Source organism: Orbicella faveolata, unplaced genomic scaffold, assembly GCF_042242905.1.
Source record: "Orbicella faveolata isolate gen_17 unplaced genomic scaffold, um_ofav_v1 contig_36, whole genome shotgun sequence".
Lineage (NCBI taxonomy): Eukaryota > Metazoa > Cnidaria > Anthozoa > Scleractinia > Merulinidae > Orbicella > Orbicella faveolata.
Genome location: NW_028301565.1, coordinates 5,090,549 through 5,109,639, shown reverse-complemented (window position 1 = coordinate 5,109,639; position 19,091 = coordinate 5,090,549). Strand labels below are relative to the sequence as shown.

At 39.5% G+C, this 19,091-nt stretch overlaps 1 protein-coding gene and 1 pseudogene across 1 annotated transcript; one reads left to right on the top strand and one right to left on the bottom strand.

Moving 5' to 3' along the window:
- Positions 1-8,832: 8,832 nt before the first annotated feature.
- Positions 8,833-18,657, top strand: LOC110067243 (tRNA wybutosine-synthesizing protein 3 homolog). Its single transcript, XM_020774547.2, has 8 exons — positions 8,833-9,396; positions 9,497-9,568; positions 11,213-11,311; positions 11,445-11,516; positions 12,138-12,206; positions 13,786-13,850; positions 17,487-17,560; positions 18,098-18,657. Exons 1-8 carry the CDS (start codon positions 9,232-9,234, stop codon positions 18,244-18,246), a joined length of 765 nt encoding a protein of 254 aa, XP_020630206.2. The 5' UTR covers positions 8,833-9,231; the 3' UTR covers positions 18,247-18,657.
- LOC149102082 (uncharacterized) lies at positions 16,485-17,136 on the bottom strand (annotated as a pseudogene).
- Positions 18,658-19,091: the final 434 nt, after the last annotated feature.

The window sequence follows — 19,091 nt, the reverse complement described above, 5'->3', positions numbered from 1 at the left end:
TCTGCACTCTCTGCTGACAGTGACACTCATATGCGGATGGTCCTAGAGTGAACTGAGCAAGGATCTTAAAACTGCCAAGTTCTCGGCAGAGCAGTAAAAATAAAAAAAAGAAAGAAAAAAAAGAAAAATAGAACAATGATGATAGAAATTGCAATATTGTTGCCCGGAAACGTTTTGGAGCGTGTTTTTTCAGAGGAAAAGGATCGAGGACCGTTTTCCCTTCCTACTGCAAAATACCAAAATTAAACCAAATATAGGTCGTCCCGGAAGTCGTGAATGAATAGTGTTTTATTGACCAGTTGGGAAAAAAAGCCCAGAGAGACTAAACATCGTAGAGATCGGCCCAATTCACATTATTTGGATGAGAAACATAACAAGAAAATGGGACGGGGCAGGTTTTTGACGGAAAACTCGTCAAAATTTACCCGTTTACATCATCAGCCGTGTCTAAGTCGACGAGTTTTGACATCCACTAGACGAAAACACCGTCGAATATCTGTTAAAAATTGACCCTTAGAGTCCTCATGATCAGACGGTTCTCTGGTCGAGTTTTGGGAGAAAATTCTGTCGAGAAAGAGCAACCTCGTTCCTATGGTCTTTCCAATTGATGGCGGACGAGGGGTCGACCGCCATCTTGAAAGAGGTTTGAGAAGAACTGGTACTAGGCACTGTGGGTTCACAAAATGGCGCCTAAGTGGCCACTAATTAACCCGTCCTACTTACTACCGTAAATTTTTTAAGGTATGTTTAGACGGACGCAGGCCTGTGGACGCGGAGTTTAAAGTAGACGGAATGCTCGTCAGACTGCTGTACCTATAAATTCAGTCCCGACGGCCGAGCGTTGGTGGAAACGAGAAGTACAACTGAATCCATAAATTAGGCGAGCTTATCCTAAGAACATTAAAATCAACCACAGCACTGAGAAGTACTCCGTTTATTTAACAAATAAATAAATAGATATGATGCAAAATAGAAATTTTTAACAAAGGAAGATGGAAATAGTTCGTATAGTGTGATCGTCCGGGTGAGTGTAGTTCTGAAAAATGAGGTTCAAACCATTTACTGTGAAGATGGAAATGATGTATAAAATTGAGTCCGTCTTCGATAAAATATTTATATAACTGTACACTTAAAACTTGATTATTTCTGGGCCTTGCCTTCGATAGCACACCAGTTTCCTTTATTTCTTGTATTTATTTTTTGCATGTTCGTCAACGAGCTCAGCCTTATATAATAACGCTTCACACTCGCAGTAAAATGGTGAGAATTTTCATTTTCTTTACCCTATCGATAATGGCCATAGAACCTGCACTTAATGGGGGATTGAATCGAAAACAAATACTGGCATGTACGTAACTTGCGAATTTTCCACGCTTTTTATGAGCCATTGGCAAAGGGGAAAATAAAGGGCTCATGTGCGGAACGTGACGAGGGAAAACGTCGTTAAAAGCAGCTAATATATAAAAGTATGTAAAACGAGTGAATTTTGCAAAATTTGTGCGTGAAACGAGATCACAATCTCTCCCCCCCCCCCCCCCTAAACCCCCAGTTATTTGCTTCCCTCCCCGGGCTTCCCTCTTCGATGTTTAAAGCAAAATTATGTTGCTGAGAATAAAAACGCACGCAGAAAAATGTTAAACACAACCTGTTCTCAATAAGTTACTGAACTATGCCAGAAACATCGGATTTCTTCTCTGTAGTTTAGTTCTGTCTTTGCGGTTTATTTTGGCGCAATTTTGACAATAAAATGAGCCTAATTACCTTGTTGCAATTCCGCCCCTTCCGTCGGTCTAGCATTTTCTGGCAAATGATCACAGGAAAACCCGTGACTTTTTAAACACCCCCGTGGGCGCTGAGTGCGACATTAACATTTGCAGTTCAAGCGTTTTACAGCTCGAAACGAAACTAGACCTTGAACGATTCCGGCGCTCTGACGTTTGAGGACCTCTGAGGAGCAGTTAAAACTTCAAGAGAGCGAAGGAGGTAGCAATTTCATTACAGCACTTCGAGAAAATGGACGCGTCGTACGAAGAGTGTTTCGCCGATGACGAATCCGACATCAGTGAGAGTTCGTTGAGCCGCGACGACATTCACAATGGACAAATTCATCAAGACATTGTAGAAACCACGGCTGAGAACGAATGTGTTTTTGACACGGAGTGGGCTTTGAAGAGAAGGTACAGCTTGTCTTCGCTTCTTTATTCTCGATTGCTGCTACGGTTGGAGGGCAAAATGAAGACTGCTCTTTCGTAAAGTTGTTTGGCTTGATGACGGCCTTAGTCACACTGATCGGTAAATAAAAAACAATGTCGGTGACTGATATTTTCTCAATACGAGAAATTATGACATTGTTGCGCTCATCGAAGGACGCAAGAGTTGTTTGAGAAACATATTAACTCACGAGAATAATACCTGATCTTGGAATGACGAAATACGATGAGAATAGTTTGGCACGAGAAATATTGATCATCGAACTGTCAATTTACTCAACTGAGAGCCAAGATATAATACAGGCATGAAGACAGCGTCCGAATCAGAAACATGAACAATGGACGAAGCTAATATTATCACTTTTGGTTAGAAAGGCGGACGCTTAATTGTGGTTTTGGGAAAGAAGTCTATTTATACCTCTTTTCAAGGGAGTTGACATCTTGATTTTCTGTTCTCTCCGGAAGTGAAACTGTAGTTCTTTACATAAAACAATATATACATAGTTTAGAAAACAATGATCTCAAATGGCTAAGGAAAATGATAAGGAACAATGAGTTGAATCTTTCGTGGTCTATGCTATCAGTTATGAGGGAAGGAAGCGGTTGTACAAGGTTGATACACAGTTAAATTTCTTTGTTCATGGAATTTTCAAATTCATGATCAGTTTATTCGTTGAAGTGCTGTGAAATAAAGTTGACTTGACTTGACTCTGGTCGGGAGAGACTAAGGGATATCAGTTGCAGAGACTGTGAGAATGAAAAAACAAAAACAAAAAAAAACAACGGTCCTTTTTTTCTAAGCATAAAACTTAAAGGCGGCTTGCATTTGCATTTAGTTTACGTGTATGTAAATGACTGCTAGAATATTCGGTTTGAAAAAAGTTACCACAAATTAAAACTTTCTTACCCCCAAATATCCCGAGATGGCAAGTTTCAAACCCAAAAAGGGCTTCATACTAGGGTCTTCTTTTTCTCCTCGAGATACGGCAATGGTTGAATTGGGCAATTGGCGAAAGTGCGAAAGTTGCGTGCGAAGTGCGGCTGAACCAAAGATCCCACGTGAAATTAATGCAAACTGAATGTTTTAGGGTATTTTTTATATCGCTGAACTGGTCCGCGATAGTGATGAAAAGGAGTTTCTGATCAGTTCCCTTAGCGGTCTGAATTTTAAAATACTGACAGCCAAGACGAACCCCTCACTGACTTTTTCATTGCATTGCCGACCGGCTCCGTCTGTAAACCATAAAGAAAAAAGAACTCGACCAATATTTCTCCCATACGGACCTAACGCTAGTTCAATAACCTATGATTATATCACTGACTCTTTTTTTTCTGTTTGGGTGTGAAGCTCCGTCCATTATAGTGAGACAGAGAAGGCGTAACATGTTCCAGGCTCTCGGTTAGTGGGGACGATCGAAAAAGCGGGCGGGCGACGAGCGGGATCAACACCAAGCGGGATTCGGGAGACCCCTCTCGTCGCTTGTCGCCCGCCCGATTTTCGACCGTCCCCACTGACCGAGAGCCTGGAACAAGCTAAAGAAGGCGGGAATCCTCGAAAAATCGTGACTTGTAACTCCAAAATTTCAACATGTAGAAAGCCCATGGCATGCATTTATCAGAACTGAATACTTTCACATTAATTGTTTGAGATTAACAGGCGGTTATTCCGTCAGTGAAGATCTAGAATAAACACATAAAGAAGTGGCAGGTATTGAGTCTGTAAACCAAAGGTTGTTCATGAACATTTTGTTTTTGCACGCGAAGTCCGCGCGAAGTTAGTACGAACTTTACGCTAATCAACTAAGGCCCCGTCCACGCTAAGCCGGAGGAATTTGAAAACAGAGGTTTCACTTTGAAAACGCATCAAATGTTTTCCGTCCAGACTGCGCCGGAGGAATTTAAAAACGCAGCAATCACCAGTCATTTTGGATTTGTGTTTCAGCGAAACACTCGGTCAGGGAAATCACCTGATTATCGCGACACCATACTTTTCGAAAAACTCCGTTTTCAACACGTTTTCTTTCCACACGAAAACGAAAAGCCGGTGTTTTCAAATTTCTCAGGTTTGAAGAGCGTTTTCGAAAAGCTTCGTTTTGGTGACGGATTAGTGTGGACGGGAGGCCTAACAGTAGAACTAGCTGCGTTTTCAAATTCCTCCGGCTTAGGTGTGGACGGGGCCCTTTGCATGACCGTGTCACTTGACCTTGTCAAACACTGATAAAAATGGTTGTGGTACGAAATAAATACCAGAAGTGGAAAGGGCGCGATGAACCTTTTTCGGTTTCCAATTTTGAGGCCACTGACGCTAAAGTTTGAGATGTTACGGCTATTTAGAGGCTTTAAAAAATTAACAAAACTTGTAAAGAAAAACGCTGGTGGACGCGGGACGACAAGTTTTGCAATCCAGCATCATACTGTCTTAAAATCTCGCACCAAAACGTCAGTGGCATCAAAATTAGAAATCCTACTAAACATTTCAACACTCTCTTCGTACGACGACCATTTTCTATGATTGACAAAGTCACGTGACACGGTCATGCAAAGGGCCTAGACTCACTAAATGTAGGGCGTAGTAGAGCAACGCAGGAAATAACAAAAAGTAATCTTCCCTACCTCCTATCTCCTTGCCCTAGAAAACGTTAATTTACCTCGGCTACGGCGAAACAAAATTAGAGACCAGCTGGGCATTGTACCAGCTTCGGATGAATCGAGTGATTTTATAAATGCATGCAGATGAAAGTTTGCGCCGCCTTTTCCGTTGACTGGCCAAGATTATCTCTTGGCTGAAGCCTATAAATAATTCCTAACAATCAAAATAAATCGAAATGTGGATTTTTTTTTTGTTCTTTTCCAGTCTCCCTTATTTTGAGAAATAATTTTTTAAAACCAGCTGGGCGATGTCTAATTCGTTTCTAGGAGTTTTTCGACGTTTTAAACTTCTAGAGAAATCCACATTTATCCTAAGGCTTCGCGGGATCGTGCTTGGAAGAACTTATTTTGGCGGTGAACGGTTTTCCTTTACAATTCTGGGAACGTACCGCTAAATATATAATGAATGTATGCGGTGATAGGTTGCTACAATTTGACGTTCTTTTACCTTCAGCCGTGAAGTGTATTGCCCCATATACCTTAAAATTTCTAAAAGTCCTCTGGTATATTTATATTTTCCCAATAGTTTGGTAAATAGTCCTTTTAGCTTAAAATTTAAATGTTTGGATTATTGTTCAGGCCGTATCAAATTATTTAAACTGTTTACTCTCTGGAGCGTTCTAGCTCTTTGTCAGCTAATAACAGCAAAAAAGAACACTGTTGTTATGCTAATTCCCGGCTAATTCTAAAGACATCAACAGCGAATCTCGTTTAGATCACATCAGAAGGAAAACCTTTGTTTTTGTTGTTTTGTTATGCACGAAAGTTTCGCTTTTCGGCGCGTTGTAGCGGCATTTGATTCCAGAACAAAATCATGAAAAACTTGGGTGTTAGCACCCACGTAAGCGACCAAGATTATCTTCCCGACGATGAAAGTTCGAGTGACGATTGCAGTGGGGCAACCGTAGCGAAAGATAACGAACTAAAAACTGGTAAATCGAAATCATCGGGCCGAGATCCGGATAATGAGTTTGTGTTTGACAAAGAGTGGGCGTTCAGGAGAAAGTGCTCCTTACAGTCATTACTCTCCGCAAGGCTTCTGACTTCGTCTTACGAACCGAAGATATGTAAGAAATTGGAGGTAGTTCGTCATCTTACTGGCCATCGGCGCGGTGAGTGGTGCACAAAGGAAACCCCTGCATCCTGTGACGCAGAGAAACCTTGCAACAGACCTGTTTGTTTCAGCCAAAGCATGAAAAAACAAAACGACACATCGGAATGTAAATCACATGCTAACGGATCTTTGAAATCACGGCACAGGTCAAATACTGTAGTATAAAATTCCTTAAAATGCCAGCGGTGAAACCTTAAGCAGTTTAGTCTCCGTCTTCACGAAAGTAAGCGAGGGAAATCTTTGGAACAAGAGATAGCAGCAATTTGGTTAAGTTTTCCCCCATGTTGGCTCTCATATGTAAAAACTTCAGTGCTAGCAGAGACGGACACGGAATGAAACAAAAGCATATCCGGATGCTGGTAATGTTCCAGAACGGAGGAGAATAATGGCAGCTAGAGATCTCCGGATACCGAAGAGCACACGAGTATATGACTCTTGCATTTTTGGCGGACAGCAAGCACCCTCAGAGCGCTTATATCAAACGAAGCTCTTTATGGAAATTTCATCTCGATCGAAAGGCGGGGAATAAAGCTGAAGCCGGCTATCAGAACGGATGGTAGTTGAATTATTTATAATAATTGAATTATGACATCAAGAGTCCTCTTGACAAACTCGAGTACCTGGTTAACACGAGTAAACCGAAATATATTCAGTCATAAACTGGATTGTTCGTACACACACAAAAAAGAAACTTCAGGAAATAATCAACGATGAAGCTATCCTTTTCGTTGCTTGTTACTGGGTAACTGGCAGAACGTGATCGCCGCAGGTTACCCCAGAAACGGTACGCTTCTGGTGGAATTTTTTAGGTCTGGCAAAATTTCCGTTTAGTTGCTTCGATTTTCATTTGCGAGTTTCTTAATTAATACGTACGTGACTTTTCACAAAGTAAACAACACAATTTCATGAGTCCCAACGGTCCAAACATAATCCAGCTGTGGCTGTTGATTGTCTCCTTTGCAGGCGTTGTCGGGCAACGCGTCGCCCTCAAGAGGAGCGTTGTGTGATTACCTTCACGCAACGCGGGTTCCGTGACTTAAATCCCCGTTGTGAATACTCTTTGAGAGTCTAGATCAGCTAGCGAAAAAAATTGACCTCAGTGATGTAAAAAGCTGACAGAACAAAGAGATTGAACAGTTACTTGACAACCATCTTAATAAAAAACGTTCTCCCAGTCACAGTTACTTGCCTTTAAGTGTGACGGAAATATTTCATTCCCATTATTTCTTGTTTATTGTTAGTTTTTTGAATTCATTCTGCATGCATCGTACAATTTTTGTGAGATATCCTGTGGCAGTCTGTCCACAGACCCTCTATTGTGTCTTGAGTTCATCGTGATCACACGCAAAATATTAACCACAGGAGGCAAGAACAAGCCAAAAGGCAAGGGGTGTGGCTGTGGAAACACTAACACACAATATATTTTTTTCCCATTTGGCATTCTCTTTCACTCCTTGTCTGCGAAAAAAAATAGAAAATAAAAAATAAAAAACGTCTGTGGACAGACTATCCTGTCATGACAATTTGATCATGTTTTGTTGTTTACAAAATAAAAATTATTTATATTTTTTTGTTCAATTCTTTACATGATTTTTTTCCTGGGGTCTACCCAAGCTCAACAAGGTGGAATGTTTCAAGGGCAAACCAATATTTATGAATTTTGAGTATTGGAATCTTAGTTATAAAGCAAAGGAACTAGGTTTACATTACTTTCCCTTTCAGAAATCCCCATTAATCCCTAGTTGTAACAGTCTCAGAGATTCTTTTCACCCTATCTTTTGACCTGTTAACATAGTCTTCAAATTAATTCTACCCAGGTAAATATTTGAATTTTCCTGTAATATCCCTGTATTGCATTTTACAAATGAAAAGCTGGTTCAGGAAAAAAATCACCAGGCTCCAAGATAGAGTGGTAAATTAATTAAAATTAAACTTTTATTTTACCCTCGGCAATGCTTATAGCACAAGTGCTAGTGGGCCAAGCAAACAACTGAAACAAAATAATTCAAATTCAACATAACATTGTTAAGAATCCCAACTGGCAAACCAGTTGGCTATTTATAAGCGTGGCCAAAGATTTGAACTCAGGGCTACCGAGAAACAAATCCAAGTAGTAAATGAACCCCTCAAGCACTTTGTTGCGGTATGATAGGCTCTTGTATAATGAAAAGATGAATGGCTGTCAAAAATAGTTATGAAAAAAACCCTCACTTAATAATGCTGGGCTTGAGCAACTTACAAGAGTCTAATGAAATTAGTAAGAATATATGGTATTCTTAGACATGTTGCTTAGGTCAGCACCAGGGTTGATTTCAGGGGGAAGCTAGTGATTATTACATTTAACTGTGAAAAGGCCTTAAAAAACTGCAAAACCAATCCCAGCATCTTTCTTCATCCCACACACAGTGGTAAGAAAGGAGTAAGCTTATATATAGCTTTATACAAAGATACTTGGAGTGATTGGGCAGGTTTATTTTCTCACTCTCTCTCTGGCTAAGATAATTTCTGGCATTGGTCAATGTATTAGGTTGAATATCCCTCTGTCCTCTGTACAAATTAGCCAGTTCATTCCAACCTGCAATCAGGTCCCGGAATCGGGTTAACCTGCCTTGTCTCGTTTATAACTGCTTACACTGAGACTGTCTCTATTAGTCTCAGTTTATGATACCTTCGACAATCATTTACTCGCCATATCCATGTCCCAAACATCTCCCAGATCTTCCGCCGGTCCCTTGTAGTTCCGTTCAGTAAAAAATTACCTTTGTACACACAATTTCGGCTACTGCATAAGCCTGGGATCGTCTGGTGAGATCTTTACTATGGTCACATTGGCAAACACAGAACTATAACTGTCGTTGGAATCAATGAAGCTGTTTTGCTACTTGCTAAGAATGGAATGTCGTTGTTCCGTCGCTAGGTACAGTCTCAGGCTTGTATCCTATTCGCTCGTGAATTTTCGAAATCCTCTTTGGATCATTCAACGCCAGAAGAGAATCATCAAGCAAGCTCTGAGCTTTAACATCCTCATCGTCTTTCTTTGTATCCTTCGTCCACATCTTTTTTGCTTTCTCGTATTCTTCTACGTCCTCTCCTTTCAGTTCTATCCGAGTGGGCTTTCTTCGTAGCATAATTTTAAGGAAAATGTCAGATTTACGAGGTGCCTGATTAAAGACGAAGACCTGTCAAAATGGCGCCAAATGTCTTCTGAGAGCCCACGGTTTCAAATCTCAGCAGCATTTCCTGTAAGAAAAATTCAAAATGGCCGCCTTCGAGGAGCAAAAAGCGTCTTGTCTTTCGCAGGTGGATCTTAGTAAGAAAGGAAGCATTGATGACCAAATCGTGGACTTAGTACAATACATTAATGCTAAAGATGATTATTTTACCACAAGCTCCTGCTCTGGAAGGATTTCAGTTTTCTCCGAGGTTAGCTATGAGGGGATAGAATATACCAGTATGTATGTATTTTGTTTTGGGTGATGCATCTCAGAGACTCAGATTTAACTGAAAAATTACAATTTATCAGCTTGCAGATCAGAAAAAGAAGCATTGCGAGTGGCTTTATGTTACCCACAGTACAGCAACAGAAGAAGAAGTTGTAAGTATATACATAGCCCTGGAACATAACCTGCATACCACGTGTGTTACATATTTGGTGATCAGTTGAAGCGATCAGTATGCAATGGAGCCCCAATCGATGGAAATCGATGATTGGAAAAGCAATCGATCAATCGATATCAATCCATAAAATTAGTTAATTGGCATCCACTGGTATCGGTCAATAGATGATCAATCAATGGTCACGTCACACAAAAGCCGTTCATCAATTAGCAAAATATGTCACACCCAGACTTCTCAACACAAAGCATATGCCATGTTGCACATGCTCATACCACTGTTAGTAACTGTTCTTCTTGAGTGTTCTTGTAAATGTTGACCAAATTAAAAAAATGTTGGTGAGCGATTCACTTAGCATACAAGAAAAAGAGACAGTGTGGAAATTCATTTAAAGTTACTAATAGACCATTTTACAGTTGTCTGCTCAGTGACCTGACCTTTGTATGGCAGCAAGGCTAGAGTTGACCTTGTTTTGATACAGACCTCACTGCTTTTGTAATGTAAATGCACCTAGTTAGCATCAGAACAACTTGTTTTACACAACAAAAGCACTGAGGTCTGTATCAAAACAAGGTCAACTCTAGCCTTGCTGCCATACAAAGGCCAGGTCACTGAGCAGACAACTGTAAAATGGTCTATTGATTGGTATAATTTGGTATCGATAGTCATCAATGGTTTATTTCATCAATTGGACACCCCAAGAGATGAGGTGCAGTCTCCTTCCTGTCACCCCTTATGTGTGTTTTGCACTTGTTCGAAGCTTGCTTGCACTTTGTACCCAGCTCATCACACCCACACAACTGTAAAAGCCTGAGGAGGAGTAATATTTACAAATAAAATCCAGAGACACTTTAAATAAGTATTATGCAGTTCTAAGTTACTCTCAGTTAGTTAGGTTATGCTGTAGTTAGTCCTTAGTTAGGATCTCTTTCAACTGGGGTCTGATATATCTATCTTGAGATTAACACAAGAAATAAAAATTTAATGAGTCTATTTGTGATAATTGACATCTGTTTACTGATAGTCAGACTATAATTTACATGAACTTGTAGGCTCTTACTTGGTGTAGAAGACGCAGTGGTGTAAAACAATGGAGAGCAAAAGGAAAAAAAGAATGTGGAAAACAATGAAAACAATAGGTTTGTGGGGCAGTGTTCTATCGTTGCATGTTCTGTCTCTTGTACGACAAGAAGGAGCCAACATGGAGTTCATATGTGAATTATTTCATATAAACTTCACATGGACCAGACTACTGTAAATTTCCAGAAGTAATGACCCTTCCCATGACTTTTGGAATAAGCAGGTTTTGGGGCTTGCTACTTTTGAAGGGTCCTAACCTTCTGGAGCACATTACTTTTGGGGAGCCAAAAGTTTTGTTTAAAGCTGGCACAATTAAGCTCTTTTCATTAAATAAAAGAAAGAAATGTGTAAATTAAAACAGTTCCGAAAATGTGTCAGTACTTTTGAAGGATTGTTGCTTTCAGGATTCATTAGCAGGCATAATTTTTTAACATTACTTAGGGGGGTTGCTAGTTTTGGAGGCTGTTACTTTTGAAATTTTACCACAGTATATCTCTTAGAGTTACTGAAGTTCAAATCAACCTGCTTTTTTATTCACTGCTAGGTTAAATCCTTGAAAGGCTGTCTTGGAAGTGCTGTGTTCAAGTTTGAACCATTTGTTTTGCATGTTCAGTGCAAAGACCTTGTCGCTGGACAACAAATGGTAAGAAATATTAGTAATGTTATGTACATTTATCATAAACTGATTGTGTCGTAATTTAAATCATAGCAGAACTGAAAATTTAAATAAGATTAATATAAAAAGAATCAAAATTCTTTCTTATTTTCTTTTGTAGCTTAAAGTGGCCCTCACATCTGGTTTCAAAAATTCTGGAATTGTCATTGGCAAGAAGGCCAATGTGATAGTGGTGCGTAACTACAGTTCATAACTGTGTGCTAATCTAACAAGATTGAAAGTTAAAAACAAGATATGGATCAAACTGTCAGTTAAGATCCTAGAGACCTATTAAGTTTCTTTATTCTTCCAGCTCTGATGGATATCCTTACATAGTAATACTACAATGGGACTCTTACTCCTCCATTGTGTGGTGTACCACCATCAGAACACCAAAACTGATCATATTTTAAACAGGATTGTTGAATAAAAGAGGTTTTATAATTAAAGGAAATGACTGACCTAAGTTTTGTTTGGGCTTAAAAAGATAGATAAGTGTTAGTAATAAAAAAGGGGCCACACTAATTTACAAGGTGGTCACTGACAGGAGATTGACTAACATCCAACTTTACGTCAGCCAAATGCAAAATGAGCAAATTTGCTCATATGCATCAGGTTGAACTTTTGTGATGGTCCAAGGATTCTTCTACATCCTCCTGCCAGCTATAAGGGAAAATTCTGTTAAAATCTTGGATTTTTCTGTAGGTATTTCTGACTGAAGTGAGTGCTCAATGACAAAATCTTTTGATTTGAATTGATGAATAATATTTTTGCATAGTTTGTGAAGAGTATTATTTTTCTCTGTTTATTTCAGGCAGTAAGAAGTACGCAAAGTTTGGAAGTGCCACTTGCTCATAAGGGAGAACTTATGGTCTCTTACAAGGTAATCAAAGTGGAATTTTTTTGCAGCAAAATCTCCTATTTTATTTGTTACCTTCTTATAGCTGAAGTAGGTAAGCAGGGTGAACAGAGGGCTAGTAGTGCCTGGGGGGGGGGGGGGGGGTTACTCTGCAAATTTTTATACAGGGAGGCTCCATCCCAAGGTCCAACCCCTTACCCTTTTGTATACCATTTTGACAGAAAAGTTACCCCTTTTGTATACTTTTATTGAAAACAGGTACTCTTTTCACATACCTACTTTAAAACATTAAATCTCTTTTCTAAACCATTGAAACGAAGTTAATGATGTAGAGCTTATTAATAAATTGAATGAATGATACAGCTGTAAGGTGCATCTGCTCAAGGTATTTTAACTGAAGTTGCTTTTAAATACCTAAATGACAGATTTCCCTAGTACCCTTTCAGATACCTCAAGTTGTAAAATCCCTACCTTTTTAATTACCTGAAGCCTGTAAAAGATACCTCTTTTGGGCAGAGCATCTCCTTGTATAGGAGTACCCCCCCCCCCCCGACAGTTTCTACTTTCTTTGTTATATCACTTTCTACAACTGATCACATTTTAGCGCTTAAATAAATTTTAACTTGTGTGAAGAGAAATGTTGTCACTGATTTTGTTTTTGCAAGACAAGTGAAACCTATTTTAAGCAGACCCCCAATTAAGCAGACATCCTTTAAGCAGACACTTAGCCTGGTCCGGAAATTAACGTGTTATATTTCCTTTTATAACAAACCCCTATTCAGCAGACACCTCTATTAAGTGGACACGGACACTAAAATAAATTGTATTTGGCTAATTTCTAGTGTTAAAAACCTCTATTAAGCGGACACCAGACTGAATTGACAATGTGCCATGATTACATCCTTGAAATAGTTGATTAAATGTACCGTTATTATCGTTGCTTTATGGAAAGGGCATTACTACAAACAAGTTAAAGTTGGTAATGAAAGCTGATGAACTTGAACTCTGGATAGCTTCGTTAACAACCTGGAACTTTATTACAGTACAGAGGGGTTGAATGTTAATTGTTAACAAACATTGTGCAATTGTTATAAACCTTTATTAAGCAGACACCCTCTATTAAGCAGACACTTGGGAAGGTCCCAAGGGTGTCCGCTTGATAGAGGTTTCACTGTATAAACAAAGCAGGGTTCATACTCTTTGAAGCTTTTAAAATTCCATGACTTTCTGTGACCTTTTCCATGACTTTTCTGCGTTTTCCATGACCAAAGGTAAGCAGTTAAATTCTCACAGGAGTATCAAAACAATCATTTAACATATTTTCCAGCATTATAATGCATAAAATGTGTGCTTGTGTCTAAATCTACTGAAATGAAAGCCTGTTTCTGACTCTTGTTATCTTTTCAATTTTTAAAGTAACTTTTTGCCAAGCATATTGCTTTTCCATGACTTTCCATGACTTTCCATGACCTTCACTTAAATTCCATCACTTTCCAGGCCTGGAAATTCAAATAACAAATTCCATGACTTTCCAGGTTTTCCATGACCTGTATGAACCCTGCAAAGTAATGAGACCCCTTACTACGTTGTTTCTTACATTCAGTATATTGAGTTCCTGGTGAATGCTGCCAACAAGAAACTTGAGGAAAATCAAACAAGGATAAACAGGTGCATTCTTTATCAGTAGTCTCTTACCTTAACTAGTTTCCGTTTATTAAAAACTATCACTTTCTGGCTTGAACTTGCGTTCAAACCCTCTGAATGACGTATGTATACTTATTTTAATGGTAAAGAACGCCTGATCGCAGCCTAGTTAGTAACCCCTAAGAGTGACGAGCATTTTATTTCTCAAAATATTGAAGATCCGATACCAGGATTCATTATAAAAGACGTAAAAAACGTTCTCTGGTAAAATTGTCTAAAGTTGTGAGCTTTCAACAGCCAGTCTGCTGTCTTTGACGGACAAAAATGAAATGATAAAATAGGGGTGACCCAAAAACACTGACCCCCGGTCCGCGGACCCTCACAACGGACCGGGTCCGCAGACTACCCTACGGACCAGTCCATGGACTACCCCTACGGACCCCCTCTACGGACCACCCTAAAATAGTGTAAAAATAATAAATAAAGATTTCACTTATGGATTGTCTAATAGATTCAGACTTGTGTCGGTGATTTTTCGAGTGTTACACTGCGCAAATGCAACAGACTCGCGTTTTTAACACCCCAACCCCCCACCCCTCCCCTTCCCAAAAAAAATGCCTAAAAGTTGTTTTCAGCGTAAGGAAATGCCAATGGTAAGAAGGAAAGTTCTTACCTTCCATTCGTGGCTCAATCTGGCTATGGAAGACATAGCTTTAGTCCGTTAATTGTTGTTTGTATCTATTATTCCGCTGAGCAAATTGTGAAGCCTGGAATGAGTTCACGAACCCACGGGAAAATGGGCTGAACAAAATGGCAGAGGGGAAAGAGCACAAATTTCGAGGCCTCCCGGAGGCTTCACCGTACGCGTCTTTCGTATATTTTATGGCCACAGCAAAGGAAATAGCAATGTGCAATGATTTAAATTGCACCCGAGCCTGAATCCAGGGGGCCCGTTTCTTGAAAGCCCCGGAAACTTTTCGGGCCCGTAACGGCGTCGACAAAATCTGGATCGGATCGGACCGGATCACGGATGGATCACGGATCGGATCACGGACCGGATCACGGACCGGATCACGGACCGGATCACGGATCGGATCACGGATCGGATCAAGGAAAAAAAATTCAAAATTCAAAATTTTGTTGAGCAAATTACACTAGTGTGACTACTGTGAGCAGAACGTTTTATTTAATTCAGGTGTGATATTCCTTTATTCTTTTATAATATCAAGCCAACTGGGAGCTGGTCACAGATGAATTTTTTTCAGGCTGTTGGGTTTTGATTGCGATGATCAATCATGTCTTCATATCTTTCTCCGCAGTTCAGATAAATGATATTTCGTATATTCGCTTGCATCAAAGGTAAACTGTCATAAAACGCGTCAGCATGGTAATAATAGGACGAACGTATGAATCGAAACACAAAAACTAAAAACACTAATAATATTAAACACCTGATGATTTCAAACAATTTCCGTTTCTGAGACAAGTCTATACTTTTACAAGATGTGAGTTTGGAATACGATATTTCGTACTGGAATAAAACGAAACAGACCATTTGTATTTCAAGGAAATATAGCTGTTTTACAAAAAAATATAGGAATAACATCGATAGTGTGAACGATAATGCAACCCGAGAATAGACAACATTTTAGAAGTTACGTCACGATTTTTAAAGTCATTTTTAGGGTCGTAAAGAGTTGCCTTTATATGGAATAAAACCTTAAAATGATCGTGTTCTAGGATAGAAAGCACTTAAGAGGCAAGAACAAATCAAAACGGAATGAGGATCGTTAAGGATGGCAAAGATTAACGAGAACTGCAAATGACGAACTTGAAAAACTAGGCTAGTTTTTTCAAGATGCGCAAATCGTGACGTAGCTCCTTTAAAGCAAGTCATGTCCTTAAGCTTTCGTACGTAAGCCTTCTCATTAACTGTAACGCTAACTGTAACGCTCACATCTGACACGAAAAAGTAGCCGAGAATTAGCTACTGATACTAACAACAATTTCAAAAACGAGAATGGGAGGGTCACGCAAGGTTCAAGCCAGCTAACGTTCAAATATAACTACTGCCTGTTCATTACAATTTAAATTCGTCGTAAATCAGGCGCTTATGTGGCTTTTTAAATGACCTCTTGTCATTCTCTGTAATTAACATGTCATTGCATCAAATTCGGGATTCTTATTTTTATTTAACATATTTTAGTTTTCCACTTTTATTTTTTATTTATTATTATCTTATAAACGATTTGATTTTTTTTCTTTAAAACGTTTTTTTTTCTTTGATCCGATCCGTGATCCGATCCGCGATCCGATCCGTGATCCGATCCGTGATCCGGTCCGGTCCGGTCCGGTCCGATCCAGGTTTTAGGTTTTGTCGACGCCGGGCCCGTAAAGCCATTTTTAGTTCATCTGTATCTACAAACGGAGAAGTGTATACGCCTGAAACTTCTTGCATGAAGGGAACCTCTGTTCATATTAAGAATACGTAAATAAAACAGCTCTGTAATCATAACGTTCGAGATTTTGCTATGGCTTTCCGGGCCCGAAAAGTTTCCGGGGCTTTCGAGAAACGGACCCCCGGTCCGTAGTGGGGGTCCGCGGACTGGGGGTCTTTGTTTTCGGGTTAGACCTAAAAGTTTTTGAATATAACAAGCGAATGGCATATATTAAATAGAATACGTGTGAAAGAATGTGAGAATGCTAAAAGTGCAAAATTAGTGTTTGTTTAAAAGAATGTTATATTGTCCCGGCAGAGGGCACGAATTGTTGTCCGCCTCGACCGTTTTCGCTGTGCGCCAGGATTCCAGCGTCTTTCTAATGCGGCTGTTGCCTTTGTCAATTATCTCAGCATTGTTAAAGTCGATGGTATGATCGAAGGTCCAGGCATGTTTCGCTACATTGGAGCCTTTAGCAAATTGTTTAGTATTTCTGATATGTTTTTTCGCCTTGTACTAAACGATCTTTTTGTCTCGCCGATGTAACTCCAGGGACAAGACCTACAAGGGATTTTGTAAACAACATTGCACTGGTCGTCGATCCGAGGTCGAAACTTGGGAACAGGGAACTCTTGTTGTAGTGTTTTGATTGGTTTGTTGGTTACTCGAATATCATGACTTTTGAGAATTCTAGAAAGAGGCTCGGTTGGGTCAGCCCAACTGAAGAACATCCCAACTAGTTCTTCAGGTGAAGGTGTTGGAGGAGTCGAAGATTTCTTTCTTATGATATCAGCAGTGACTTTTTGTGGGTAGCCACGTGAAATTGATCGCATTAACACTGCGTTCCAATCTAATGGCACATTTTTTATCATTTCATTTTTGTCCGTCGAAGACAGCAGACTGGCTGTTGAAAGCTCACAACTTTAAACAATTTTACCAGAGAAAGTTTTTACCTCTTTTATCTTATTTCTCCTTAAAATAATTCACTTTAAGTTCATGAGAATAAAGGATATGATCTCAGAGTAAAATGGTGTCAATAGCATTGATTATGACAACTAGTCCTCACCAGTACCACAGTTTAGTAAACGTATGGAGAACGATGTGGAAAAAAGTGCATCCTGATAATTATTGTCTCAAGGGTTAATACTTTTGCGATTCTTCTAAATATGTCAGATTTGTGTGGTGTTTTTAGTAATTCAATGCCTGTGGTTTTTTGTTTCAGATTTTTTGAAAATCTGAGGCAGTTGTTGAGTGAATGTGATGATACATGTAGTAACTGCACTCTTCAGAAAACAGGTACAATCATACTACTACTATGGGCTAGTGGCCTATAACATCCATGCTTATCTCTGGTTTAATTCACAGAAAGAGAGCATTCTACTACTACACTGGGAATGCCGTTGTAAGGTTACCCCCAAACATTTCCATTTCTACACCTGATAAGAAGGCATTGTAAAACTGAAATGTCTCGCCCAGGCAAGTTGTCTTCTTGCACTGTGTTCCTGGGCAAGACAACTTGCACTCAATGCCTCTCTACAGGTGTGAAGTGGTAATGTTTGGGGTAACCCTGCAATGGAAAAAGCCTCCTCCATGAACATGCAGTTTCTACCGTCAAGGAAGGATAGTGTGTTTAGCCATAATTGAGGTAATATCTGCATGGAGATGGCAACTGACATGGACAGATTACTTTCTTATTTGCAATAGGGGTCTAAATTGCTGCATCCACACTATAATAATATGTATGGTTACAACACTTTGCAGACTTAGTGTTGACATCTAACACTTGGAACTTTTATTTGTTCAGGTTAATTTAATTGATGTTTCTTTCTTTAGGGAGGACACCAAAAATAAAGGGTACTAAGCAGAATGAATTGGCACTGGTGCATGTAACCTCTCAGCAATCAAATTTAGATACTCCAGAGCGGTCCGACGATGATGATGCACTGGATTGCTTAGTGTCCTTTTATGGAGGAGTGTCCTGAACAGGCGTATGGGGTAACTTTATGAAGGTTGAAGTCGGAATGACAATGGGCAAAGCCTCTCGAGTTCTTTTACAGACATCTTCAAACAGATGAGGGTGTGCACATCAGACACTATCAAGACAACTGACACTGCCAGACACGCCAGTGACATGCCACAGTCACAAAATGCAAAGGACTGAAAACTATCACTTGCAACTTGCATGACCTTGTGCAAGAGTTGCTTGGCAAAACAGTTCTTCAGTAACTTCTTGGAGAAGTAAAAAATAAAGAAAAACCTTACCTAGGATACCATTTCATTTTGGATAAGTGTTTTGACAGTGGACAGACCCTGTCTAGCTGCCATAAAGATATCTATTTCCATGCAGAAAACAGTGTTCAGATCAAATAAAAACAGGTTTCTGGACATTTGAATTTGCTGTGTGTCATGTGCTTCCTACTGGTCCTGAATAGAAATCAGGAAAATGGACCTACTAAATAGGATAACATTGTGCCCCAGTCAGAGAGTGCATCAGACTAGTCCCAAATCAAATGTAAGCTAGACAGTTCAGTAACTTTTTGTACTGGAGGAAACACAAATAGAAAGTTTGGTTATCTTTCAAGTGCTGAAGGGTTTTGATCATCCTAATCGTTATTTATTTATTTATTTTTTACAAAACAATAGCCTGAAGAAATGGATGCCTTGTGCTGGGTGATGAAGTGGTACTGGCCCAGGTTGTTCAAAAGTTGTATAATCTACCGGATAAATCACTATCCAGCAGATAACCGTTAACAAAACAAACCACGCTATTCACTGGATAATGATTTATCCAGCTGATAGCGTTATCCAGCCTTTGAACAACCAGGGC